The 26999-nt window shown below is 44.8% G+C and overlaps 1 protein-coding gene across 14 annotated transcripts in view; it reads left to right on the plus strand.

Annotated features, from left to right (window-relative positions):
* NEDD4L (NEDD4 like E3 ubiquitin protein ligase) overlaps positions 1-26999 on the plus strand; it is a 308396-nt gene that overhangs the window by 276088 nt on the left and 5309 nt on the right. For all 14 annotated transcript variants that reach the window (XM_073213140.1, XM_073213141.1, XM_073213142.1 and 11 more), the window contains 11 exons: positions 3001-3066; positions 4936-5165; positions 6680-6801; positions 9232-9302; positions 10925-11020; positions 19290-19363; positions 21473-21533; positions 23004-23063; positions 24514-24621; positions 25886-25982; positions 26693-26765. In XM_073213140.1, the coding sequence (XP_073069241.1) occupies positions 3001-3066; positions 4936-5165; positions 6680-6801; positions 9232-9302; positions 10925-11020; positions 19290-19363; positions 21473-21533; positions 23004-23063; positions 24514-24621; positions 25886-25982; positions 26693-26765 (1058 nt within the window). The remainder of the gene's footprint in view (positions 1-3000; positions 3067-4935; positions 5166-6679; positions 6802-9231; positions 9303-10924; positions 11021-19289; positions 19364-21472; positions 21534-23003; positions 23064-24513; positions 24622-25885; positions 25983-26692; positions 26766-26999) is intronic.

The raw sequence follows: 26999 nt of genomic DNA on the forward strand, positions 1-26999 counted from the left end.
TGGAAGCCAGTGTGTTAGCTGTATAACAAGCATCACCATCAGAAGCTGTATAACAAACATCACCATCACCATGATAAAGTGCTGGCCATGCTGGCTGCTCTTGTGAATATTATCTCATGCTGTGTCAGGCTTTGTACTTTTCTGAGAACCTCACCATCAGCTGCTTTGAAACTCTGGCAATCCCATCAGGAAGGTAGGAAAGATGTCATTATTCCCAATATTTCAGAAGCTCAGAAAGCTAATTTTGTTGCCAGAAGTTCCAGCAAATGTCAGGATCAGGACTGGAGCCCCATGTGTGGGGGCCTGATCAGCATCTCCGTGTCAGGCACGAGCCCTTCTCTCCAGGTTCTCTGGTATCAACTGGACGGTAATGGCATGAAAACATTTAGAACAAACTTAGCCAATAAGTCATTTTGTTCTAAGAAAGCATAATTAATACAGAGCAAGAGGGCTCTAATCACAGACATGTTTTAATAGGCTTGTTTTATAGTTAAGTTGTATGTAAGAAAGAAGACACCAGGTTTTCAAGAGAGAATAAATAATTTGGCCTGTCCAATACAAGAAGTACACTATACTTGTAATTCTCTTCCGAGGCTGCTCTCTGTGGATGTCTTTGTCCTGGTACATTGTTAGAATTTTTTCAGGAGAACACAAAAGCCTGCTCTTTTAGTATATAAGAACTACCTCCACAGGGAGAAAAGATAAGAATTGGAGGAGGGTAATGATTTTTTCAATTTCCATGCATCATTCCCCAGAAGAAGAAAGACCAGAAATAACTCAGCATCCTATTTCCACCCACATCTTGTCAGCACCTATCAGGTTAGAAGTCAGACACAGGAGTAGTTATTATGGGCTGGGAGTAACATTTTGAAATACATTCCTTGGGAGATTTATCATTTGAGATTATTGAGCTCGCATTCACAATGATGAATGTGGAAGCCTTTTTGCAAGAAAAACAAAAAATAATTGTTGGAAATTACAGATTTTTGGAAATGGAAGCGCCTTCAAGTTTGTCTAATCAAATCATTCCACTTAGTTCTGAAGCAGTTCACAGTAGGGAGGTCATGTCACAGAGCTGGCCGTAGAGCTGGCCCTAGAAGTCAGGACTTCTAGAAGCTGGAATGAGATAATGAAAGGAAATAACTTTCTCAGCTGAGTGTCCCTCCGTCGCAGTTAATCATAGCTAAGGACATCAGTCAGGCATTGCCTTTTGAGACTTGGCCCTCGCTGTTCCTCTTGTGGTCTGTTCCCTCCTGTGGCTCTGGTCTCTGCACAGATTTCCCTTTCTCAGAGTTGCCTGCCCTGACCATTCCTAAACGAACCTCTCAGGAACTCTCATCATTTTTTTCTCATAGTGTTTACTGTTATTTATTCATTTATTTCTTATTGCCTGTTGCTCGCAATAGCTTGTTAGGTCCTCCTAAGCAGGAAAAGAAATCTTTGGCTGAGATACCATTATTTCCCTAGCACCTAAAATGCCTGGCATAGCGTAGGTTCTCAAGAAATAGCTGTTGAGTGAATCAGCAAATGAGCCCCTAAAGAATGAATAAATAAAGTAGATAGAAAAATCTTTGTTATGGGACATAGTAGAGCAAAAAGCATGCTAACGTCTTCATTGGCTTATGTCAGAACATTGTATCCTTTTCCTTATTTTGGTGGTTGCCAAGATACAAAATTCCTAACTTCTACAAACCTGAATCCATATATGATTTCATCAGACTAAACACAGCCCAACAGAAGTCTGATAGGTGGGCAGAAGTAGTGTCCAGTGGAAGGCCAAATGAAGATTGGCTTAACTCGGAACAGACATGGGCAGTATGAATTGTCTTTAGAATGTGTTAAGATATAGGAATATGATGTCTTTCTTGCTCTCGAATTACAAAGCAAGACACTGACTCAATTACTGTTTTCCATAAGAGAAGTTCTTGTTTTGACTTAGTTATTGCTTGTGTGATTGTGTCTCAAAACTGTATGAATGAGGGAGGCTTTTTTACCTCATTTCCCCCTTTCTGCTTAGGAAGAAACATGGTGAATATGTAAGGTTCAGTCTGGAGACACTTAACTAAGCATCAGTATATTTTATTAACTTAGGCCACGTTGATATCAGTAGAACTGTTCTTGCCTAAATTCAAACTAAAAAGCAGTGTGTTATTCGGAGTATGATGCTGTCACAGTTATGTCTGTGTCTGTGTATGTACAAAGCCAGTCCTTTTTCTTCCCTAGAAAAAATTACAAGCCTTTCAAGAGCCTCAAGTCAGGACTGTGGCTCTGGGGTATTGTAAGCTACTTTACAACATAGCAAGTAAAGAATATTTATAACTAAAATGGTATTACTTTGTCTAAAGCGATTCCAGAACTTTTGAATACTGATAGTTCAGTAGCGAGCCTCCACCTGTGGCACCACCACTCTGTGTCATCCCAGATTTAAAGAAATCCTTGCCCGAGACCACTGAATGGTGAGGGGCGACCCTCTGACTCCTGAATTGAGGACCTTTCCAGAATGCCAGCTACCTGATTTTATATTCCTTGACAAGAGCCATCAGTTCGCTTGCCTTACTGCTCATTACCTTTCCTCCCCAAGATTTTTAAAGTATGATTAGTCTTTTCACAATGACAGTACAGGTCACTTTGGATTGTGTGTTAAAATATCATAGCAATAATTCTTAACTGGAGCTAAGGGGGAAAAAAAAAAGATTACACCATGACTCATGTTTAGACAGAAGCCATGTGGAAAGGGTATTTAATGTATCAGGTCCCTAAATGATTTTTTGACTGTCAGTACAGGTATTTCCAGCAGTAAACCCCCCCCCCATTCAATGCTGATTAATCATTTCTAGACCTTTACTATCTGTTATGTAGACATTGTGTAAATTTTAATGATAATGTGGACTGAGAATTTTAAGGCTTATGAGTCATGAAATTCCCTGAATGTTGGCTTATTATACATAAAATTTCAAGTGTACTGTTTGCATCATCTTTATCTATAAATTTATCTTCTAGGCGGTTCCTTACTCCAGGGAATTTAAGCAGAAATACGACTACTTCAGGAAGAAATTGAAGAAACCTGTGAGTAACATGTCTTCCAAAAATGCTGTTTTAATTATTTGTAAGTTCCCAAAGTTACTTCAGTGAGAACCACATATTTACTTTTATATGTATACTAAAAATATTACCTCCCTTTTTTCATTGCACTTTGATCCACCTGGATCCTCAATCTGAATTTTCTTCTTGACAAAAATAGTAAGTGAAGATTTGCTTAGTATCACATAATCCCCTGTGTAATACATGAAAAGATAGCAGTGATTTTTATGGCATTTAAGATCATTCAGGGCCTAATCAAGAATTCTGGAGAAGCCTGTGCAATGGCTTGTGGTTATCATATCTAATTAAATGGTTTATCATATTTAATAAAACCTGGATCCTAATTAGAAAAAGTTTAAGTCCTTCCCTTTAAATTCAAAAGTTTAGTTTTAATTACAATATTTATGACATACATGTAATTTATTTATACTATTTGGCATATTAAGACCAAGTGTATTACAAAACTGAGAAGCCCTGTAATGTTTTTACAGGCTGTGTTTTCAGTTACAGTGTTGTATTTTCTACTGACTCATCTTCCCAACTTCTTCCACATTATGTCTTCTGTTTTACTTTGATGTCACTTGTTGAGTGACAGTGTTACCAGCTTTGTCCTCAGGTGCTTGTGTCCCGTCGCCACCACCCTCCGTTGATGCCTCATTTTCTGGGCATCTGAGGCATGGGGTGCAAAGATGCATGAGACACAATCTGTGCCTAGGGGAGCTCCCCTTTGTGCTAGGGGTCTGTTCTCTCTTCCAACATCCTGATTCAGGGAGCTTTTGGATGACTACTTTATAAATGACTCCAGTTTGAACACATAAAATTCCACAGTTTCTTTGTGAGTCCCCTGCATTTCCCCCAGCAACAGGTGATGACTTTGTGGACATTATCCTGTCTCACTCTGTAGCACTTTCACTGTTGCATCTTCTGCCTGGAAACAGATTCTGCAAATCCATTTTCATGGCAGGGTTGACCCTGGCCCTCATTTTTCCTGGAAGCAGTTACTCACAACTTCAGCCAAGTGCTTTTTTTTACTAGGCTCCCCCCTTCACCAAGTCCCCCCCACAAACCCCATTACAGTCACTGTCCATCAGCCTAGTAAGATGCTGCAGAATCCCTACTTGTCTTCTCTATGATGCACAGCCCTCCCCATGCCCCCCACACACATTACACATGCTAATCGTAATGCCCCCTTTCTTTTTCCCACCCTTATCCCTCCCTTCCCACCCATCCTCCTCAGTCCCTTTCCCTTTGGTAACTGTTAGTCCATTCTTCAGCCAAGTGCTTTTTATTTTCATGTATATTAACTGTGGCCTTTGGGATGCTGTCCCACAACTCGGCTTGATAATCAGGGTCCTGTTCTCCATGGCAACATGCTTGTAGGCATCCCAGATCACATCTACCAGCTGGAGTCCCTACCGGATTTGAGAATGCTCCCAGCCTAGCTAGGTGGGGATTATTTACGGGTTTTAGTTACCTGAACTAAAGTCCCTTTTTTTAGCAGAAACAATATATATAGTGGACTGTATTTCAGTTGCCAGTGGGTGGATAAATGCCCCACAGTTCTTTATAAAAGAGGGAGTAGATGATGTGTCCTACTCAGCGTAGTGGCTTCTGCAGCAGATGGTGCTGGCTCAGTCTGCCAGCTGCTGGCGGATGCCCTGGGTGTCTCATCCTGACAGAGTGAGGCTTTCTGCTTGCATGAGGAAAAATCCACAAAGGAAAGAATCTCAGTTGGAACATTCATCACTGCTTATTTACTTGAAGGCTGCAGTCATTTCTAGTTGTCATTTTTTTTCTATTTGGAAGAAGGTGTATATTTAATTAATGATCATGTGCTTCTTTCTTTGTGTGTAGGCTGATATTCCAAATAGGTTTGAAATGAAACTTCATAGAAATAACATTTTTGAAGAGTCTTACCGGAGAATCATGTCTGTGAAAAGACCAGATGTCCTTAAAGCTAGACTCTGGATTGAATTTGAATCGGAGAAAGGTCTTGACTATGGGGGTGTGGCCAGAGAATGGTTCTTCTTACTGTCCAAGGAGATGTTTAACCCGTACTATGGTCTCTTCGAGTACTCTGCCACGTAAGTGTGGAATGCATTCACAACTGGTCCCCCACTGAAATGGTTTTATTCCTAATGTGCTTCAACTTAGTGAAAGAAGCATCTCCCTCATTGGAGATGAATTAACACTCCTGATTTCAGTCCCCCTCCCCTACACCCTGGCCCCCTATAAGTCTAGAGCAGGTTCTGACTCTGCATGGTGTGATAATGTACTCTATAAACACCTGAAATCTGTGAACACCTAAAAATGATTCTTCTCTTGTTTGGCAGATTCATGTAATAGAAATTGAAAATGTGCTGGGTACTTATCAGTAAGGAACGAGCCAGCGTTCACCTGTAATGTTATATTAATTTGGGAGAATTTGTTAGTGTCAGAATTCAGAAAATCGTCATAGTCTTAAGAATAAGAATAGTTCCTGAAGTTCCATGACATTAAAGGCAGATTCCGAGGACGCTGAGGACCCCTTCTTCAGGATCTGAAGGACCAAGCCCTGGGCCTGTAAGGGAAGATCCAGATTGCCCCTTGCATTAGGATTTCATCATTACCAAGCATGGAAACCAAGGCAGATTCCATTTTTTTTTCCCTTGGGAATCAAACACTGATGACTCACAAGGCCAGCCAGCCCTCCTGCAGGCTGTGCGGTCCCCAGAGGCTTAGGCTAGACTGGAGCCTCTGGTGGAGGAGGTGTTGGCCTTGCTGACAGGCAGCCCGTGCTCTGAGGGGGTGTCAGGTTCTCCCACACCATCCACCTGCTGCCAGCCTCCTGAGGCTGCTTTCGGAAGGCAGCCTCAGTGTCCCCTCAGGTGCTCTCACCAGAATTTCCCATTTTGTTAACTCTCCTTTTTACCAAATCCCATGAAAAAGCCTGCTATATAAAACCATTCGAGTGGAGAGCAGGGTAGGTGGGCAGGATCCTTACCTCCCACCTTCCCAAAGGTACCCCCCGGATGATTCTGTCAGTGGAGCCCAATTTGAAAACCACTGACCCTCAAGATGTTGAGACCAAAGAAAATTAGGTGCCTATAAACATTTGGAGTTTGCATTCTTGAGACAGCCATGTACTGCCTCCAGCGCCCTTGGGGCCTTGCAGGACAGCGCGCTGGTCAGATCAAGCATTGGGCCCATGGGAAAAAATTTAATCCCCAAACCTCAGAAGAATTAACCCTCTTCCTAATAGAGAATCCATGCACAGCCCCTCTGTTACATGGGGTTTCTCCTCTTCCCAAAATACTCGACCCAACTCTATAAAATTGACATTTCTGTAGATCAAAAATAGTGAAATATGAATAGTTTCTTATGGTTTTAGCTTGTACAGGGCACGTGCACCAGCTGTATTAGACCTCAGTTGTTGTGCGCACACGAGCTGATAACCAAAGAGGAAGTCACGGTCACTAGCTTCGGCCTTTTCCCACTCGGTGCTAGGCGTCTGCAAGTGCACTGTGAAAGTGTAATGACCGGTCACAATGGCAAAATCAGACTGCATTTCTTACCTAAAAGTATAATTGGACTTTTTCTCTCTCTTCCTCCCCAAAAGGGACAACTACACACTTCAGATCAATCCAAATTCAGGCCTCTGTAATGAAGATCACTTGTCCTATTTTACTTTTATTGGAAGAGTTGCTGGTCTGGCAGTGTTTCACGGGAAACTTCTGGATGGTAAGTTACTGAAATGTTGTGATGTCGTAAAAATAGGACAGGGCTGTTTATGATTTTTTGCCAGGTGCCTTATTTTTCACATCAAGGTTTTAGGCAAAAGCTTCACTGGTTTTCTGTAATTCAGTAAATTACTTTTATGTCTTGCCAGTAATGGAGGTGCTTTTCCCTGATGTCATCTTAATTTGAGCATTGAAGACATAGTGTCCACATGCAGTTTAAATTTTTTTTTAAAAGTGTGAAGCACAGAACATGTTGTATTTGTGCATTTTCTGTTTTGCAGAATAACTTTTCTTTAGCGATAGCTAGATTTGGTGACAGATGGAAAAGCTAATTGAAAAGTTAATTAAAATGATATCATCCACCCAATATCCTGCCATTGTTCTATTTGTCCTCAAATTATTGTTCTTTTGAGTGTGAAGAGACTAAATTTCAAAGCAATGTTACAGCTCATCTAAGACCTTGGCCCTATGATCACTGCCTAAACATATGGCACAAAATAGTCTCATTAGTAGCACATGTAAGTCATGGAAAAATGTCAAGTTATGTTAGAAGTAAAGTCAGACTCCCTCCCGGGTTAATCAGTAGGCTTATAATAGAGACTTCATATGGATTTGGTCATTTCAAAAGTAGTGCCGTTAAGAGACAAAAATCAGAGGAAAGAGAAACACAAATATTTTTGAAGAATTTGTGGCTGAAATGGTTGAGGATGGAATCAGAGAGTTGTATTTGAGGTTGACATTGCAGGTACTGTAGAGAGAGATTTCCAGAGGAATTATGTTAGTTGCATTTATGGAACCTAAGCTGTTCCAATAAATAATTGATGTATCCTCTCTGCTTTTTCCTTTGATTTATTTTTACTGGTAATTACTAGCTGGTTTAGATCTCTCATGTCAGAGTTTTATTTTTTGTGTGGGAAGTAAACTTTTGTTTACTAATTAGTAAACAGAACTAATTAGCAAAGTAACACTGATCAGAAGGAAATTACGCGTGCTCTTTTTATATACGTAGGTAGTGTGAATATATTTTAATTGCAGTATTGGAATCATGCCATAGATTATTTCAGCCTGTTTGAATTCATGTCAACCTTCTTAGAAGGTCAGTTTATTTACCTTCTGCTAAATATGAAGACATTCCTAGTTGCTTCAGGGAAATACAGAGAAGTAAAAGATAAAATCTTGACCTCAATGAATTTATATTCTAGTGGGAGGAAAAACAAGAAAGAGCACGCCTGGAGTGCTCGGGAGAAAAGGCCAGGGACCGCTTCGCCAGCCCTGGCTGCACCTGAAGGCAGGGAGAGTGGGAGCATTTAGGAGCTGGGGTCATTGCAGACGAGCAGAGACCAGCCAAGAGTCACGGCCCTGGGGAGGGCCATAGACCCCATAGAAACAAGTCGGGGGACAGAGGAGAGGGGGGCAAGAGGGGATGACAGGGGAGGTCAGGAATTGCAAATCAAGAGCCAGAACACCCACCAGTGAGTGTGGCCAGCATGTCTTCAGTCCCTTAAAACCGTGAATGCCCCTGTAGGCAGTCAGCACGCTCCATAACCAGCCCGCCGCTCCCTTTCCATTGGCCCCATCCTCGTTCCCTCCCTAGACACAGAGGTAATGGAGCTGCTGCTGCCTTAGGACCTGTGGGGGTGGGAATGTGCTGCAGAGGCTGGTGACTCATTGGGGGTTCAGGGTGATGGGGGGAAGTGGCAGGCCTGAGGCTCCTCTGCCCAGTGTTAGGAGCCTGTGGTGCTGACCTGCCTTTGGACCAGGTGACTTGGGGACCCTGTGGGACACCTGTGCGGTGCCAGAGTCCTCATTGCCATCACCTCCCCCGGACCTTACCCAGCCGCACCTGGCAGATTGCACAGCCTTGGAAGCTGTCCCCCTCATTTCCTGTTTTCCCCCCTCCCATCACTGCCCAGGCAGTGATACTGAAATGCAGGCAGGATTTCCACCTGGCCTTTCAGTGACTCCCTGTTGCCGTTGGGCAGCAGCCCAGGCTCCAGCACCCCATGGGAGCTGCATGCCTCCAGGCCCTGGCCGGGCCTCTCCAGGCCCTCTGTGCTTCTCTGCCGGCGAGTCCCTAGTCTTGTCCCCCTGCTTGGAGCACCCCTTGCTATGCCGTTCATGGGCCCTGTTTGCCCTGCAAACTCCTGCTTGGCCTCAAAGCTCGTTTGTCACCTCCCAGAAACCTTCTTGACCCCTTTCAGCCTTACCATCTCTTAACAGTATAACTGCCCTCCCGACTAACCCCTGCGCCCGACCCCTCACCTGGCCACGGTCACAGATCGCTTGGTCACAGATCGCTAAAGAAGGTCTTCAGTTGTTCTGCCCTGCAGCTGGACTTGCACCAAACCTGAGACAGGTTAATCTTTTACTTCCGGCTCAGAGGCACAGCATTATTAGACTTGAAACTAACCCAGTTTTCCCCATATTTTAGGTTTCTTCATTAGACCATTTTACAAAATGATGTTGGGAAAGCAGATCACTCTGAACGACATGGAATCTGTGGTGAGTAAACACAGACTCCCCCATGGGCGTCGCCAGCCTTGCCAAAGGAGAGCAGCGACCGTGCTGTAGTCACAGCGGTTTTTACGGGCATCGTCCTTCAGTGTGAGCAGCAGAGAACATGTAATCGTTCAAGCGAGCTCCCTAATATTTCTGATGAGCAAATCGTCATCCACACTTCTAGAGTCATGTGCTTGGGGTGAGCACGCGCGAACCTCATTACCTCTGCTCACCCAGGACTGGTTTGACCAAGTTAAATCCAAGGTTATCTGGAGACCTTATTGTAGCCCCGTTCTCCATCAAAAAAAACTGCTCATAGCAAGTGTTTAGAGATTCACCTGCTCTCTGTGTTTTTCTGACCTCAAAAAAATGGCAGTGGCACAGGCCAAAACAGGAAATACAGTCCTCCTAGACGTGGCAGTGACGGCTGCCGTGCAGGAGAGGATGGAAGCAAGTGAGGAGTGTCGGGGACGCTCCCTCAGCAGTCACAGGGGTTACACGTTCCACTTACCCTGCTCCTTTTATCTCAGTGACCATCTGAATTGAAAGGATTTGCTATAAAAACAAAAAGAGATGCTCGTCTCATAATGCACCTTTTGCTTCTGTTTCTCTTCTAAACACCCATACTCCTGCCACCCACCGCCGATCATGTGGCTGTCGCCCGACGCTCTTCTGTCCATCCAGGGTACTTGCACCTCTGCTTTCACACTCTGTCGCCTGAGTCAGAAAGCATCTGTGTGCCCTTGGCCTTGCTGTTGTGTTGCCTGTGTGTCCGGTGTAGTTGGATAGAAGAGCCATAGCCTCGTGACTTACCAGCTCTGATCCCTGTTTCTGCTCAACACCTCTGCATGAAAGGAGAGGAGGGTGCTAGCAGTGCACTGGAAGCCACTCAGCTGGTTTTTCCATGGGCAGTTCCTATCCATATCCACAGTTCCAGCTGCAAACTGCTTTCCAGCTTTCACCTTTAACTTAGGCTTTACGCTTTTATTACTGTATAATGACAATGCTAGGAGCACAGAAATTGCCCTCTGGTGTAAATTAATTTTGTACCACGTGTTGATAATTGGTGAGCACATTCTCAGAGCCTGTCAGGTCCTCAGCAGTCCAGCCCCTGACCTGCCCTGAAAGACAGGAGCCAAGGCCTTGTTGCTTATGTCTGGGCTCTGAGCAGCCATCCTGTTTGCTTCCAGTGACTTGGCAGAGAGCAGTTAAAGCTCAAGAAGGGGCGTAACTTAAAACTCTTGGTATTTAATTAGAACATTCTCTATCCTTCCTGTTTTCCTCTGTATTTTCACTCTTAAAAGATGGGAAGCATATTGATTGATCTATACGTGTTCAGTGTTAGAATGTTATGTTCCCCTTCCAGAGCAGGCTGCTTCCCCTCCACAAAGGACAGCTTTCAACTACAAAGCCGTTAGTACTAAGCATTCCTTTTTGGTTTGTATTTTAAGTTAAAGGGGAAGAGTAGGTTTGGGGTGAAGCAGAAAACATTATCTTAGTGACAAATGTAATTCTTGAGCATCCTGAATGGCATTACATTAGAAAGATTTATTAAAGAAGTCAGACAAGTTTGTATTTTGAAAAAAAAAAAACGCTTAATTTTAATTTCTGTGTCATTTCTGTAGGATAGTGAATATTACAACTCTTTGAAATGGATCCTAGAAAATGACCCTACTGAACTGGACCTTATGTTCTGTATCGATGAAGAAAACTTTGGACAGGTAAGTGTGTGCAAGCCCAGGAGCTCCTGTTCAACTTTCAGAGAGTCTTTGCTTCTTCACAGGCTGTAACGTGACTTTGCTAGACAATTAAGAACAACTGCCGGGAGCTTTGGGTGCTCATTACCTTATCATTGTGTCAGGAGCGTTTTGTCACTCCTAGAAGCCAGGTCCCAATTACAACCTCTTCCAGCAGTTACAGAAACTCTTAAGGCCTCTGGGACATGAAATAGCACCCTTTAATCTAAAGCAGATCTGAATGTGAGTGGGCCTTTTAGAATTTAGGCACTTCAAAAAACAGAATGTTTACTTAGCAATGTAAATACATGAACAGAACCAGGTGATGTTTAGGGGGGTGGGCCTTGGGTTTTTCTTCTCTGCTGAATGATTCTGTTGTTCATTCTGGTGAAATTTGTCTTCAAGCTCAGGTTTTTCCCACCATTCCTTCTTGCTTTGCACTCACACTGTCAGGCTGGATTAATCAGAGAGGTGAAGTTGAAAGATATAGTTGCTTGCTTGGGATTTTCATATTCTTCCTAAAGTTCTGTTGGATACGTTTGTCTTAAACCTGAAAACCTTGGATTCATCTGTCCCCAGTGATATGATGACTTTTGGGAGGTCTTCTCAAGGTGTCACCCAACCCTGGGACCAGTCCTCCACGAAAACCCAGAGAGAGTTCCCGTCTCCCAAACCAAACCTACTGGGCCTCCAAATCCAGGAGGTCTTGGAGGCTGTTTCAGGGGTTACCGTATGGAAAGTGATGTTCCTTATTGCTTCAGAGATCATTAAAAGTGTACTCCACTGTCAAAAACAACGTGTTTACCGTACCACTTCGTGATGCAGTGCTCAGTTTTATAGGTGAAGTTAGGAAATCAGGTCCCTGCCCTGTTGGGTTCACAGTCTTAGGGAAAAGAAGCTCCTGCCGCTAGATATAAAGGAATTGAGGACAAGTGGAGGCAGAAATTGTTGAGCAAGAAAATGATCATGCAGGTACCACAATTACTTGTTACATCTGCTTGAACCAAGGAACAGTCGTGTGTGTGTGTGTGTGTGTCCTGGGCGAGTGGACGAGGGAACTCTGTCCCTTTTTTCCCTGTTGCTTGGGTGAGGTTCATAGAACTTCAGGTACCAGAGATGAGAGCGACCTCATAACTTCACATAAATGATCAAGGAGTCCATTAAAAATCTCATCTTATTCCACCCTGCGCCCATTTTTGCTCCATATTTATGCCCAAAAATCTTCACAAAGGGACACAGCTCTCCTGTGTGGGAGTCTTCTCGTGGGGTTGCTGGTGGGAGGTCATTTCTGCAGCCCCATAGGAAGCTGTCCCCGCCAGGTTAGCGGTGGCCTCCCCAGGGCCGAGCGCACTGTGCGTCTGCAGCACTTGGCTCCTTCCTGGCTCCTCCGTTTGAGACCCCTGCTCACTGTCCCCCGGAAGAGCCTGTGAGTCACAGTGCCTTGCCCTCTTCGTTCCTTCTTTCACGGCTCTTGTCACTTTATTTTCCATCTCCTAGAAGGACTGCGTCTCCTGCTGACCCTACAGGCACGTGTCCCTCAGCCCTTCATTCTCTGCCTGCTGCTTTTCTCATCCCGCCTTCACTGGTTGGGTGGCCTCATCCCCAGCTGTGACCTCTGTCTTCGTGCTGCTCACCACCAGCCTCTGCCCTCCTCCAGGCCCCAGCTCCCCCCTGGTTGGACGGCCTGCTGAGCTGCTTCTCCTGAAAGGCCCATCGTCCTGGGACCGAAGCTGTGTCCCCCGCCCGGCCCCTACATCGGCTCTGGTTCCCCCATACCCCGCAGCCTGAAACTGGGGAGCCATTCTAGACTCTTCCTTTTTTCTCTTCATGCCCAGTCCCCCAGGTCCAGCTGGTCACCACCCCACTGACTTGGCTTCCTCTTCACTTCCCCTGTCTGCACACATCCCTCATTCAGGTTCTGCTGGTTTCTTGGTTGTGTGGTAATAGCAGTGTCCCTGGCTCCTGTATTGCCCCTCATTCTAGCACTTTCTCCAATGCCCCTTCACGATGCGCCATTTGTAATAGTTCAGGAAAGCAAACCCAAATGTGCCAGTCATCTGCTTAAACAGCAACTCTTCACTGGCCATCCTGTGGTCTTTGTGAATTACAGCCTTTGAGCATCGCATTTGACCCACAGCTGCCCCCACCCTTAGCCTTCTGGCACCTTCTCTCACCTGCACAACCATACTGTGCCTGGCAGTTTCCCCAGAGACATCTGTGCCACCTCACCAGCTGTGTACTGCCGGCTCTAAAGCTCCACATTCTCATCCTTGTCCCCCATAGCTCATCCCGTCCTGCCCTCTGATTGTTCCTGACTTGCTGTGCCCCGTAGGCTCCTGGAGGACTTCTTGGTGTCTCTGGTGGTCTGCATGTAGCCGATGCCTGCTCAGTGCTTACTGAGCAGATGAATGAACATGCACTAACCTAGTTTTTTAAAATGTTGTAAGTAATAGAAACCCCAAATGTGAGAAAACAAAATAATTTTAATTGGAATCACCTGTTTTTTAAGCTAGACCTATTTAAGGATCTTAACTGCTAATTTTCAAAGGGTAACACGTGGATAATCATTCTTGAAATTATGTCTCCCTTTCATTTTTAACACATGGAGGAAGGAATAGAAATAAAGAACCAAGGAAGACTTAAAATCAATCTCGTGTACCAAATGCAAAAAGAAACAAAAGTCTATATATCCACTTATAGAAAACCATGTGACTAACAACACAGTTCAGAAGACATTAACGATGCGAAAGCTAGAAGCACATAATCTGGGACACCCTCCTTCGTTACAGTTAAACAAGTCTGTTTCCACCTAATAAAATCAAACAAGATGTTAGGATTTTTAAGAAGACTTCTAATAATAACATAGTTCATGTCAATTATTCCTGAAAAACAGTTCTCAAGCCTCATTTAATGCTGGGCGATTCTTCTGACTTGGATGGAATCAGGTAGGGTAATACAGTCATCAAACAGACCCACAGCTAAGTAAGATAACGACTGGGTCCCCTATTCACAAAACTACTGCCTCCCCTTTTTAGAGAACTAATCTGTAATGTATCAAATATTTTGCATTCTGGGGAGAAATTTAGAATGAATTAAGAAGTCATATCCAATCTCCCCTATCTGATTCATAGGAAGCCCTGTTCATTTTAACTCCCAAATACTTCCCAGATCTGTCTGTGCATATCTGTTCCACCACCAGCACCCACATCTAAGCTACCATCTTCTCTCAGACTCCAACTGATCTCTTTATATCCACTTTGACCTCCTATAATAGCAAAGTGGTCTTTTCAGATCACGTAAAATGATCATGTCGTTCTTTGCCAAAAACATTGAGACCTCCCATTACTCTTGAGATAAAGACCCAAATCCTTAATGTGCCCCCCGAGGTCCTGCATGGCCTGGCTCCTCCTGCCCCGTCTCCAGAGATGTTTTGCATCATAGAGCTGTCCCTCATGCTTTTGGGGTCTGGTGCCCCTGGACTTCTTGGACACACCATGCTCCCTCTTGCTCATGCTGTTCCTTCTGTGGGGAATGTACCTCCTGCCACCCTAAGTTCAGACCACGCTTCCTTAAGGAAATTGGCCCTGACCCCAGACTAATAACCTCAGCAGTCTCCCATTCTCCCTGTGGCCTATACCGTGGATGGCTTTGCACGTATTTGCATGACAGTGTGTTTAGTGTCTGTCTTCCCAGCCAGGCTTGGAGGCTCAGCCCTGGGTCTGCCTCTTGCACCTCCCCAATGAGCGCTCACCACTTGGCACAGTGCGTCATACAGGGCAGGCACTCAGAATAGAATCGTTGAACCAGGAATGTTGACATCAAGATGCCTGTGCAAACCTCTCACGCCTTCAGTCCTCTGCAAAGTGGGGACTGTGTTGCAGTTACTCTACCCACGGGGAAACCCATGCCTCCCTTGTACCCCAAGATAGTCACTTCTTCAATGGAGAGCAGTTAGCACAGGAGTGAGATGCGCATGCAGGCGGCCTTCCTCAAGGCTTTGAGCTGGTTTTGTCATTCCACAGTTAGAAATAGAGCCAGAGGTTCAGTGCTGGATGTCACGTCATCCAAAGAAACTGCAGCTGCAGTTTTTTTATTTTGTGATTTTTTTTTGCTGGTGGTGGTGAGGATCTGGGGCCTACTTATAAATGTTTCAGATAAACAGACTGCAGTATTCACACAATCGTACACCAAGCAGAAAGGATACACCATACACCAGTGTGCTGTGTACCCACGCACGCACACATACACCCCACCAGGGGGAGGCACCCTGTTAGAGCTGTAGTAAGTAGAAATTCTTACTGCACGTTCAGGAGAGCAGCATCTGATCTGGTTGTTTGGAAGACACCCTAGAAGGACTTGTAAGGGTCTGTGCAGTGGTAGGGAAGAGACTGGGCAGCGGCCCTGCAGGAAGATCCTTAGGACCAGGCGCTAGGTAAGCTGAGGCCCATTCTCTACTGGGGAGATTCTGCCCTTGGGGGGGGGCAAAGATTGGAACTTGGAGGACAAAAAATGTTGGGTTCTAATACTGGCTCAATCTCCAGTGTCCTCGTTAGCCTCTGTCCTGGGGGTCCCGGGGGTCCACCTTCCTGGGCGTTAGCCGCTGCCTCCGTAGCCTGATTAATGCCTGTGCTTGGCCCCTAATTGTCGCAGGTGGGCATGGGGCAGGCAGGGCAAGACATCTGTTAGATGTACACCCCTGATTGGATGCACCCCGCTTCTCCGATGAGCCGGCTGATAGCCCGCTGTGCCTCAGTGGGGCCTGCAGTGCAGCCATGAGCCATAGTCCCTCCCCGCTGTGGCGTTGATAGCTGAAGAAAGGAAGCGTGAAGTGGGGGCACAACCAGAAACAGAACACTGCCCTGGTTAGACGTGCGCCAGCAGAGACTTACGTGCAAGGAGTCAAGCAGATCTCATGACAGGTGTGCGCTTTGCAGGCAGGCGACCTTGAGCTGGACCCCAGCGCCCTCCACTTCCTGCTGAGCCTCTGTCTTGCTGAGAAAATGGAGGCCATGTCACCTACCTAATGACAGTTTGGGGATTGCCCCTGTGCCAAGCCTGCGCTCCACCTGGGCTGCAGGAAGCAGTCTGTAGTCCAGCTCCTGGCATCCAGTTCAAAAAGTGGATTTGGACCACAGCCTTTACTGCCCCTCCCGGAGTCAGAGTGTTTTCTGTGAGGAGCCCCACAGGGTGGAGGTTGAACACCATTCGAAGTTTGAACTTGGAGACAACAGTTGCCAGGCTTTGGGAGGATTTACCCCTAATATAGTGGCTTAGGGAGCAGTCCTGAAAACCGCCCTTCTCTGCCTGCCGTTGAGCCCCTGATCACTGCCTCCAGGAGAAACCGGAGGTGAGATTCTACCATCAGACTGGGCAGCTCCCCTGGACTAACTGCCTGCTTGGCCTCCTTACTTAGCATGGATAATATGGTCCCCTTCCTGTGTGTTTTTTTGTTTGTTTGTTTGTTTTTATCTTTCAATACAGCTTTACTTACCTGATAAGCAAATACTAGAGAAAAGTAAAGCCAGTACAATAAAAATACAGTTGGCCCTTGAACAATGTAGGTATGAACTGCACAGATTCACTTATACATTAACAGTAAAAATACTGGAAAATTTTTTGGAGATTTGCCACAATTTGAAAAACATTTTCTTTTCTCTGGCTTACTTTATTGTAAGGATGCAAAGTATAATACACGTAACATGCAAAATAAGTGTTAATTGACTGTATGTGTTATTAATAAAGCTTCCAGTCGATAACAGACTATTAATAGTTAAGTTTGGGGAATAAAAGTTATGTGCAGATTTTTGACTATGCGGGGGTGAGGTCAGTGCCTCTAACTCCCACATTATTCAAGGGTCAACTGTATTTAAAAATTCCGCATAGTTCCTACACCTGGAGAAAATTCACAATTAAAATTTTGATTTATATCTTCCAGAATTATTCTCTGTTAACACATGTATACAAGATTTTTTTTTTTTTCATTTTTTACAGAAGTGGAATTGTATAATGCATACAGTTTTAAATTACCAATCCTGGACACCTTCCCATGTCAGTAAATGTCAACCCATATCATTTTAACAGCTGCCCTGAATTCCATTCCACAGATGATACATTTTTTTACCATGCTCTACTGGTAGGCATCTAGGCTATTTAAATATTTCACCATATAAACAGTATGATAGTTATAATTCCAAGAATATGTATTTTGTACACTTGACCAATATTTTTCCCTTGGTATAAATTCTGAGAGATTATTATGAAAAGGGATGTGCACATTGAAATTTTGATGCCTGTTGCTAAATTATCTTCCCAAAAGGTTAAGCCAGTTAGAGTCCCATTAACAGTGTAGGTAAGAAGCATTTCTGTACATGCAGTAATAGTGGCTGGTTTTGCTCCTTTTTATCACTAGGTGCTGCTTTTAGAAGCACAAGAGGTGTTTTTCTCTTTAACCCCGCCCACCCTCTCTCTCACTGTGGTTGACACGTGTGCAATGGTTTTTTGGGAATGGCAACTCCCAGGAAAGGTTCTGTCTTAGTCCAGCTGAATTCTACTGAAAGCCTCTCAAGAAGCAGAACTGGGCGTGGATTTGTTAACTTGTCGTTTAGGGTGGATCTGATAGAAAAATTCAGTTACTAAAGGGAACAGCAAGGCAGTCTTCGAGGAGGAATAAATGGGGGAGAAAAGAAAACCCATCACAGGCTTATTAAAAACATTACAGAGGTGCAACTGAATATGGCTCACAAACTTCCAAAAACTAGTCAGAAGAATTTCTACTACAAGAAACATCCCCGCCTCACCCTATGTTAAGCAAAACTGTTTAACATCCTCATGAATTGCCATGGCCTGTACAGGACAGGAGTAGATCACTGCAGGCTAAAGCTGCGTGACATGGGGAGACAGCGTGGAAAAGGGACCTTGGATGGTAAGGAGGGATTTGAAGAAAACTAAAAACATGGTGACAATTGAAGTCCATATTGGCGACAGTAAAGAATTGACTCAGCATTTTAGAATATGGAGTTCAGTTATATGGTAGGAGAACTAGATTTCTTCCCAAATAAAGAAGAAAACATATAAAGGGACTAGATGAGTGGTCAGTGTGCTGTGACTGTCCAAGCCGTCGCATTGTGAGTAAGAACAGTTATCGAGTGCTCTGTCAGGGAAGACTTTGGAGACAAGCCAGACCCACATATTCAGGTCAGAGGGGTGCAGTCTGCACTCAGGTGTGTGTGGCCAGGGTGGGGGGGGGGGGAATCCCTGAAAGTGGACCACTGCAAAAGCCAAAGAATTCATCACAGATTTGAATCTGTGTCCCTCAAGGTGGATGCAACCTGGAAAAATGTTCTGGAAAACCCTCTCTCTCAGGCTTGGCTTACTCTGAAATGCAGCTGGGTATGCATAGAAAAAACGAGCAAGAAGTCGCACCAAAGTACTGATGTGGTCACCTTTGGGTAGGGGAGTTGTGGGAAGTGTTTTTTCCTTCAAATTTCTATGAGAGTGAACATTTTATTTGTAAAATGCTAGCCCTGTCCCCACCCCTTCCCTTGTACTACCTGCTGCTCTGTACACAGTGACTTAAGCCAGGGCTGGCCGGTAGCTGGGGAGGAGGCCATGTCTTCACTTCAGCTGCGCTGCGCTTTCCAATCCTGGGAAGCTCCGAGGGAGGGAGCCGCCAGTATGATGAGTGGTGGGGGAGACAAGCAGCCGGGAAGGGGTTGGGGGGCGGGTGCACATACAAGGCTGGGTTCTCAGGATGGCAGGTAAATACATCCCTCAGCCTCATTCCAGAAGTTTCTTCCTTTTTATGTCCCTCTGTTTTGCTTCTTTGAAAGAAATTCCACGCATCTTTGTTTATGAGTGTAAAATCTAATTTATGGGAACAAATGAAATTCATTTGGGTCTCTATAGTCTTGATGAGTATGCCCTGTCTTTTCTGTTAAACATCATTAATTTCTTGACAAACAGATAGCAGATGAAAAAATGTTGCTCTTCTGCATTGTTGGTAATGTATGAGGAATAATTAAAACTCATAAATAACCATTAAAAATTTGCCTTTAATGATAACATCTCTAAACGTGTAATATCTTAACAATTTAAAAGCCTCATTAGACGTTCTCTTATACCCAGAGCCCATTTGCTGAGAAATATTTCTGAATAAATTTTGCCTATCTTTTTATAGTAGGACATTAATACTCTGTAATAATGTGCAAAATGACTTCATGATGGTGATATTGTCGTTTTATCTTTGCAATTACAGACATACCAAGTGGATCTGAAGCCCAATGGGTCAGAAATAATGGTAACAAATGAAAACAAAAGGGAGTATATTGAGTACGTATACACACACTTAAATCTTTTCTGTTGTTAAGTTGAACAGCATTATTTGGTGACATCCCTTACCAGAATAGCTCATGCATGTTATGGATATGTTTTTAACAAGATGAGTTCCTTTCTGGCTTGGGCTAATAGCTGAATTATGAAATGGAAAATTTGACTTGTATCATGACTGCAGTGAGCTGCCACATAAAGGGGAAAAAGGTTTAATTATTGAGTAGTGGGGGCAGGTTCCCTTTTGGAGTATGTGGATATCTAGTCTAAAATTGAGAATTGCAGCAATGGAACACAGTCAATGACCAGTGGGGTAAAATTAGGAACAACCAAAGATAAAATATTTCATCTCTCTCTTGACTTCTTTTCCATAATGAAAAAATAAGAAAATAGTTAAAAGCAGGTAGGAAAGTTTGGCCCATGCAAACATAGTGAATTATTTCTCATATCTGCAATTTTCTTAACCAAATCTCAGCCTGTTAGTGGAACACATGTTGAGACCTTTGGAAGTCCAGCTGTAAGTAATCCTAGGGCATTCATGCTAAACAGAAGGACTTCCTCTGTTGGGCACATTACATTTTCCTCTTTGGGGTGTATGTGTGCTTCAAACACCCAGTGCTGGCATCTTCCAGGGATTACCAGGTAGCACTCACTACCCTGCCCAGGGGTGTGGGCAGGGCAGCAGAGGGGGCTCCAGGCTCCAGTTTCTGCTTGTCTGGCCCATTGTTGCAGCTGCCTGAGCTCCTTGTTTGCATTCAGTACTCCATTTCAATAAGCTGGTTCCCTCCTCTCTTCTCAACATAACTGGTTAGACGATTTTAAACTGAGAGAATTGGCCGAGGGTCTTGGCCTCTTTTAGTGTGATCTGCAAAGAGAAACCTATTCTTCCTAATTAGGAAGAAACAGACAGTGTTGGGGTCTCTACTAGGGACCCTGACAAAGCATGGATGATAACACAGACTTCTCTCCTTGCAAGTTAAAAGCTTGCTCTGCTTAATTAAAAAAAAACTACAAGTAAGATAGCACAGTTCCTACCTGTTCACGTTAGTTTGCACGTTGTTCTGAACTCAGTCTGAGCAAGCTAGACAACAGCCTGGCAGGCATGTTGTCGTCACTCAAACTTGGAATAGATTTTTTAAAACAAAGCATCCAAGGGTGACTAGAATCAGAAGTCTGAGAGTTTTGACACTGTGATATGTGTTGTATATCATTCTTTGCAGTTAATTCTCTTAGGTTTCCAATTTGGTGGGGAGTAGGCTCAGGCAGAGGCTCAGCCAGCTTGACTGAGCAAAGGGGTGAAATGAACCCCGCTGCCCCCAGCCGTGTGCCCCTGGAGCAAGCAGACGGCTGAGGCTTGGACTGATGATGGCAGCCCGGCGCAGCGAAGCAGCCACGGCTGTGTAGTGGGGCTGCCCTCCAGGCCGTTGCCATGGCGCCACCTCGGCCATGAGAGCCCTTCATGACCAGGTCCTTGTGCTGTTCCATGACAACGCGCCTTACATGGAGTCCACAGTGGATTCTCCTGGCAGTACATCTGCTGTACGCTGAACATCCTTCAATGGATGTTTTATCCTTCAAAGTGTAGTATTATTAGTGTAAGTCATTTTGTTGATGACTTTGATGTCATTGTCGAAAAACAGTACATTGGATACTGGAATGAAATACCATATCACAAAATATGTTGTACCAGGTACTCCCTTTAAAAACATGTACATATTTACACATCCATGTGGGTATACGTATGAGTTTGTATACACACATTTACACGCACATACATATGTATTCGTACCCCATGACTCTTTTTTTCATCTCTTTTCTCCCCATAGTCCTGAAGTTACTTTGATAAACTAATGCTTGATCTCGGGGGTGGGGGGACTCAATTATTCTTTTGAAATCCTCAGTGAGATTTTAGGTGGTTTCGCATCTGTTCCCGTTACACTCAAGAGAAGTCATGAGTTGCGTGTGCCACAGCACTAGAGCCTCCCTTTTCCTTTGCCATTGTAGGAGTCTCCCTCCTTTCCCCTGCCCGATGAGAAGCAGTTGCAGTTGCGAAGAAAGAAATGCGCCCTGGTGGTGATGAGGTGGTTAAACGCTGTTCGTTTTCTCCCGCAGCCTAGTCATCCAGTGGAGGTTTGTCAACAGGGTCCAGAAGCAGATGAACGCCTTCCTGGAGGTGAGCTGTGCTGCTGGGGCCCCTGCCCGCGCCCCCGTCCCAGGCTGAGCGGCTGGCTCCCCTCCTCAGGGCATGGCGGTGGGACAGACCCCACACTGAGAGGCAGGTGTGGGCGCTCACACTGTTGGCCAGCCTCCAGGACGGCAGTGGTCCAGCACTGTTCCCCCACCCTCTGTCTGTTGATTTGTGTTCTCCTGCTTTGCTTCTCTGATTTTTATATTTGCTTCGACCATTTTTAGAGAGAACTTTTTACAGACTTGATGTAGAAGGGCAGGTCCCCCTGCACAGGCTGGAACCCCTGTTTGCAGATTCAGGCAGAACCCACAGGCGCTGGGGGCGCATCCCTGCCTTTTGCTGTGGTGACCGCTGTAAGACACACAAGGACTCAAGGCCCAGCAGTGTGAAAGGCAGTTTCCAGTAGGGCTACCGCCCTGTAACAATCAGTCGTCGAACATTTTGTTTTTTTATCCCCTACCTTCTTTCAGAGCTATTGCTCACAGACTTCTCTCCTACACAGGTACATGTAAAAGACTTTTTCTTCAGCTGGTTTATATCTTATACGAAGCCACCTTGTGACAGCTGTCACCCTTTTAAAGGGTGAAACGGGTACTTCTCAGATACAAATAGTATCAGTGATGCTCCCAGGGTCCTGATGAGAGTTTAAAAATGATTCATTCTGACCAAAAGTGGAATTCCCCTTTTAAACCTTGATGATGGGCTTAGTTATGTCAAGAGAACATAAGAACAAGCCCCAGGAGCACATCAGAAATTTCCTCTGAACCAGTGCAGAGTTCTCCACTGCCGAGGCGCTCCTAAGCTGTCCCAGCTCTGCTCTCTGCACCTGAGGAACGAGGCCCCAGCCCAGGCAAGACACTCAAAAACTCACTTGAGAGCACAGGTTTCACAAGGAACCCAGGAAGCAGATTCCTGACCCCACTCTGATGATCACCTCTCAGAATCAGCCTCACACGAGGCCCAGGGAGGTGGAGCGCCCCGTTGAGGCCACTCCGCTAGTTAGATGACCTGGGAATTACAGAGCTCAGTCTTCCCTAGACTTGATCATAACCATATCCTTTTCTCTTTCATCTGTGTGCCTCCAGGACCTTATTTTTGGACATGTTCTCTTGCACATCTGTGCCTTGGGCAGTTTAGGACACACTGACTCAAGAACAGTGTGTCACAGTGGCTTCTGGAATCCACCTGCCTGAAGTAACCCATATTTTCATAGGGTTTCAGAAGCTACTTAAGTACCTGAACTCTGTAGATTCTACTGCTTTTCAAAATTTTTGTATTGTGATTGCTGTTGCTTTTTTTTTTTTTTTTTTGAGCTACATGTACTCGATACTGTCCCTGATATATATAAGTCATCAGTAGAGAATGTGTTTTTCTTGGCTAACCGAAAGTTTGTTTTCCTGTAAAATTTCTCTCTTTCAAGGAAAAAGGAATTTAAGATGACTTTTTTTCTTTCAGGGATTCACTGAACTGCTTCCTATTGATTTGATTAAAATTTTTGATGAAAATGAACTGGAGGTTTGTATTATAAACATTTTTTGTAGATTCTTTTTAAGTCTCCACTACTACTTCACAAATGATATTTTATTCTCTGACCTGTAACGTCCTGGGAAGCTTAGCTGAATTCTACTACATGCCCCATATGGGTTTGTCTGTCAGTCTGGGAGTAGGGAATAGCAGACATAATCTCCCGTAGACTCCTTGCCCAGGAGAGGGCAGTTCTGGGACATACCGGGCAAGTAGAGGCCTGCTAGGCTGAGTGGGTTCAGGCTGGTGGCACCAGATAAGGAAAACCCCTGCTTCTGGGAGAGTCAGAGTTGGCAGTGGCTAGTGGGGTGGTGGCATCCTGCTCAAGATTGTGCTGGCTGAGTATCTGCACCTCCCCACATCCAGCTGAATGGGGACTTGGCCAGGAAGTGAGGGTAAGCATCTGCTAGGGGCTGGAGAGCAGATGTCTGGGTGAACTTGACCTGTTCTGTTGAGTCAGGGAAGCATCAGGAGGCCATGAGGTAGTAGCAGGAGGTCTTTTGACATAAGGTAGTTTCAGCTGCTTTGTGTCGACATAGATCTGAGAACTGGCAGTCCCGCGAGAATAGCGGTCTCTCGCCCTTGTTGTGTGGACAGGACAGAAAGAGGAAGACTGTGTGTGTTGAGAAGCTGTTGGTGGAGTTCTGTTACCATTTGTCCGAGCTGCATCCTGTGACGCCTTCCTCACAGACTGCCTTTCTGTTCTTTCATCTTAAAATGCAAACTGCAAGATAGACCATGTTGTCTAGCTCTTACATTGTACAGGCGGGGAAACGGAGGCAGGGAGAAGTTAATAGTCTCATGGGTTTACCTTCAGCAAGGCTCTGGCACAAAAAGGCCTAGAAATCTGGTTTTCAGACGTCTGGTTTGGTTCTTCCGTTTTACTCTGGTACCTCGGCAGGAATAGCATGTTCATTTGTCTGCAGGAAACCATCCCTGTGGAGCATTAGACAAACCAAGGAGCTCTGAGACCAAGTCAGAGCAGCCACTGCGTTAGCGCAGCGCCCCCACAGTCTCTGCAGAGATGAGCTCTTCACTGTCATAGACACACAGTCTTGTGGGCAGAGAGAGATTTTCAAATATTGAGACAAATAACCTCAAGGGGGAACAGCCAGAGTAATGAGCAACTGTAAATGGAGCATTAGAAAATCTATGAGCATCTTGCAGAGATTAGAGGGGTAGGGAAGACGACTGATGCGGCGTTTTCATTTCCAGTGTGAAATGTTACGGCCTGTGCAAGTGCTAGAATTGGGTCCCCCTCGTCACCTACACTGATCTGCAGTGGCAGGGAAAATTCCCCGTCATGGGTTTCAGCAGGTTGCCAGCTTACCTGCTCTGCACATGACAGAATGCTGGCATTGAGAAAAGGACATTTCCCCATGTGTGATTTCTTCAGCTTTCACATTGCACCCCGTTTATATCTGGTCAACCTTCCTCGTAGTTGCTGATGTGCGGCCTTGGTGACGTGGATGTGAATGACTGGAGACAACATTCTATTTACAAGAATGGCTACTGCCCAAACCACCCTGTCATTCAGTGGTTCTGGAAGGTAAGGCCAGGGCCTGCAGGGCCACGTCTCTGCTCCTCTACCTGGGTCCAGCCTATGGGCTCTAGGCCACCCTCGCCGTGGTCTTGCTTTAGGCCAGCTGCTGGCAGCAGGTTTTGTTAACACCTGGACTGCTCGGGGAGAGAAGGGACAGACTGAACGAGAAGCAGCCGTCTCTGCTGGTTTTCTGTCACGCTAGTAGACAGCTCTTCCTGGAATAGTTTGATCCTTAACAAAGCATACACTCCCTCCTTTTGTTTGAGGAAGCCGTTAAATAGGTAATTGATTCAAGAGTTGGAACTGATGCTCCAAAGTGTATAGGTAACAGTGGGAGGCTTGCTTCCCAGGGCGCACGCGTGCTTTGGGGCTTTTTCCAAAATGCCATAAGGGGCTAGAATTACTTTACCAATTTTTTTGCTGTTGTTAATTCCAACAAGCATTTTGATCTTTATATCTTCCAGTCAGAGATGCAAATGGAATTTGGTTTACTCTCTTAGAGACAGTGTTTGCATTCTGTTTAGCTTAGGAGTGAAACAGGAATGAGTGGGCCCACGGAAGAGCCAGCAAATGGCCTTTAAAAGAACAGCCATGGAGGGAAAAGCTCATTTCTTAGAGAAATAAGAAATCATGTTAGTTTCTATCAATACAAGAAGCTCCAGCAGAAGTATAGAGAAATAAAAGAAAAACAATCTTCAAACCTTGGTCCAAATCTTATTTAGCTTTGATTTTGGATTTTTTTTTTTTTTACAGCAGTTCAAGCAACATTACCAGGAAAGCTACTCAATTCTTGTAATAATTCAGATACGTAAGGTACACAGGTTATTGAGAGGCCTATCCTGGCCTGCTTTTTTTTTTTTCTTTTTTTAAAATGTTAGCTTAGAGAATTTGTCCACAATCTGGTTAACCCACCTCATAACCTGGGTTCCCCTGGTGTTAACACTTCTTGGACACAGTCTATTTATAACTGGCTTGGGGTAACTGCCATTCCTCACACACAGAAATAAGAGTTTAGCACCATCAAAGAATTGGCTTTTTTATATCATTTATTTTAACCTGTTGGCAGAAGAAGAAAGACATTATGATCTCTTAAGATTAGAGAGGCTGGTATTGTGGTGGCCATAAAAAAACCAAATAACTCCATTTTCAGAGTCTCCTGTGTAGGTCTTACCTTGCAATATGAATAAGATTAAGTTTGCCCATCTGCATTACAGCAGCATGTGCCTCTTGTCACACACGGGCTGTAACGACCTTCTGCCTCCATTCGCAGGCTGTGCTGCTGATGGACGCTGAAAAGCGTATCCGGTTATTGCAGTTTGTCACCGGAACGTCCCGAGTACCTATGAATGGATTTGCAGAACTTTATGGTGAGCAAGATGTCATGAGATTGAGGTCCCCTGTGAATTTCTAGCCGAGCATCACTGTGACGCACGGGAAGACTGCCTCCCAGACCTCTAGCTGTGTGTTGTGCGCACACGTACTTCTGTGGGGAGGTAGCAGCGCGTTCCCGGGCTGTTTTTGTAGCTACCTGATGGGGGGCCGGGGGTTGTCTTGGCTTCAAGCCACAAGGTTGGTCTTCTCCCTTTTCTTTTTTCATTTCTTTGTTTTTTTGTTTTGTTTTCTTGTGGTCATTGTTTTGTTTTGGTTTGTCTTTTAAAACAAGATTTTGCAGAATCATCCATGTGTTATAAACTGAATGTTTAAAGACCTCTCCTCTTCAGAAGGCAGAATTCTTCAGTGCCTACTGTAGATTAAAAATTTCTCTTCCTGCTCTGCATATTAAAAATCATGTTTTATTTTTTTCCCCCAAAAGTAGTTTTAAATTAAACTTCCAGGGTTCGGCAGAAAGGCAGCAGCCTTCTGCACATCAGTTTGTTGTTGGGGCTGTTAACTTGGCCAGATTCCATTCCACAGGCGGCACAGAGTCTGCGTTGTGAAGTTGTGCAGACCTCTTGCTCGCCCAACATTAAATAACACCCCTCTGCATGCCTGCCCACCTCCTTCCCTTTTAAGTCACACCTAAGCTTTGTTCTCCTGCCTGAGCACTCTTAGCATTTATTTCTCTTTTTGTGTCTAGGTTCCAATGGTCCTCAGCTGTTTACAATAGAGCAATGGGGGAGTCCTGAAAAACTGCCCAGAGCTCACACATGGTAAGTAACAAAAACACACAGGGTGTCCGCAAGCAGTATTTTAAATACTTAGGTGTGGCTATAGAATGTTCTGTCGCCTGTCCATAAGTTAGAGTATGAAATGTCAGTGATACTGATGAAATACAAGTGGTATAGTCATGCTGATAATACTTAAACCAAGATTTGAATGAACCCGGCATGTTTGGCACATAAAGTGTTGAACACTCCGTGCTGTGGGGGCATCCTCCTGTAAAC

Source organism: Manis javanica, chromosome 9, assembly GCF_040802235.1.
Source record: "Manis javanica isolate MJ-LG chromosome 9, MJ_LKY, whole genome shotgun sequence".
NCBI lineage: Eukaryota > Metazoa > Chordata > Mammalia > Pholidota > Manidae > Manis > Manis javanica.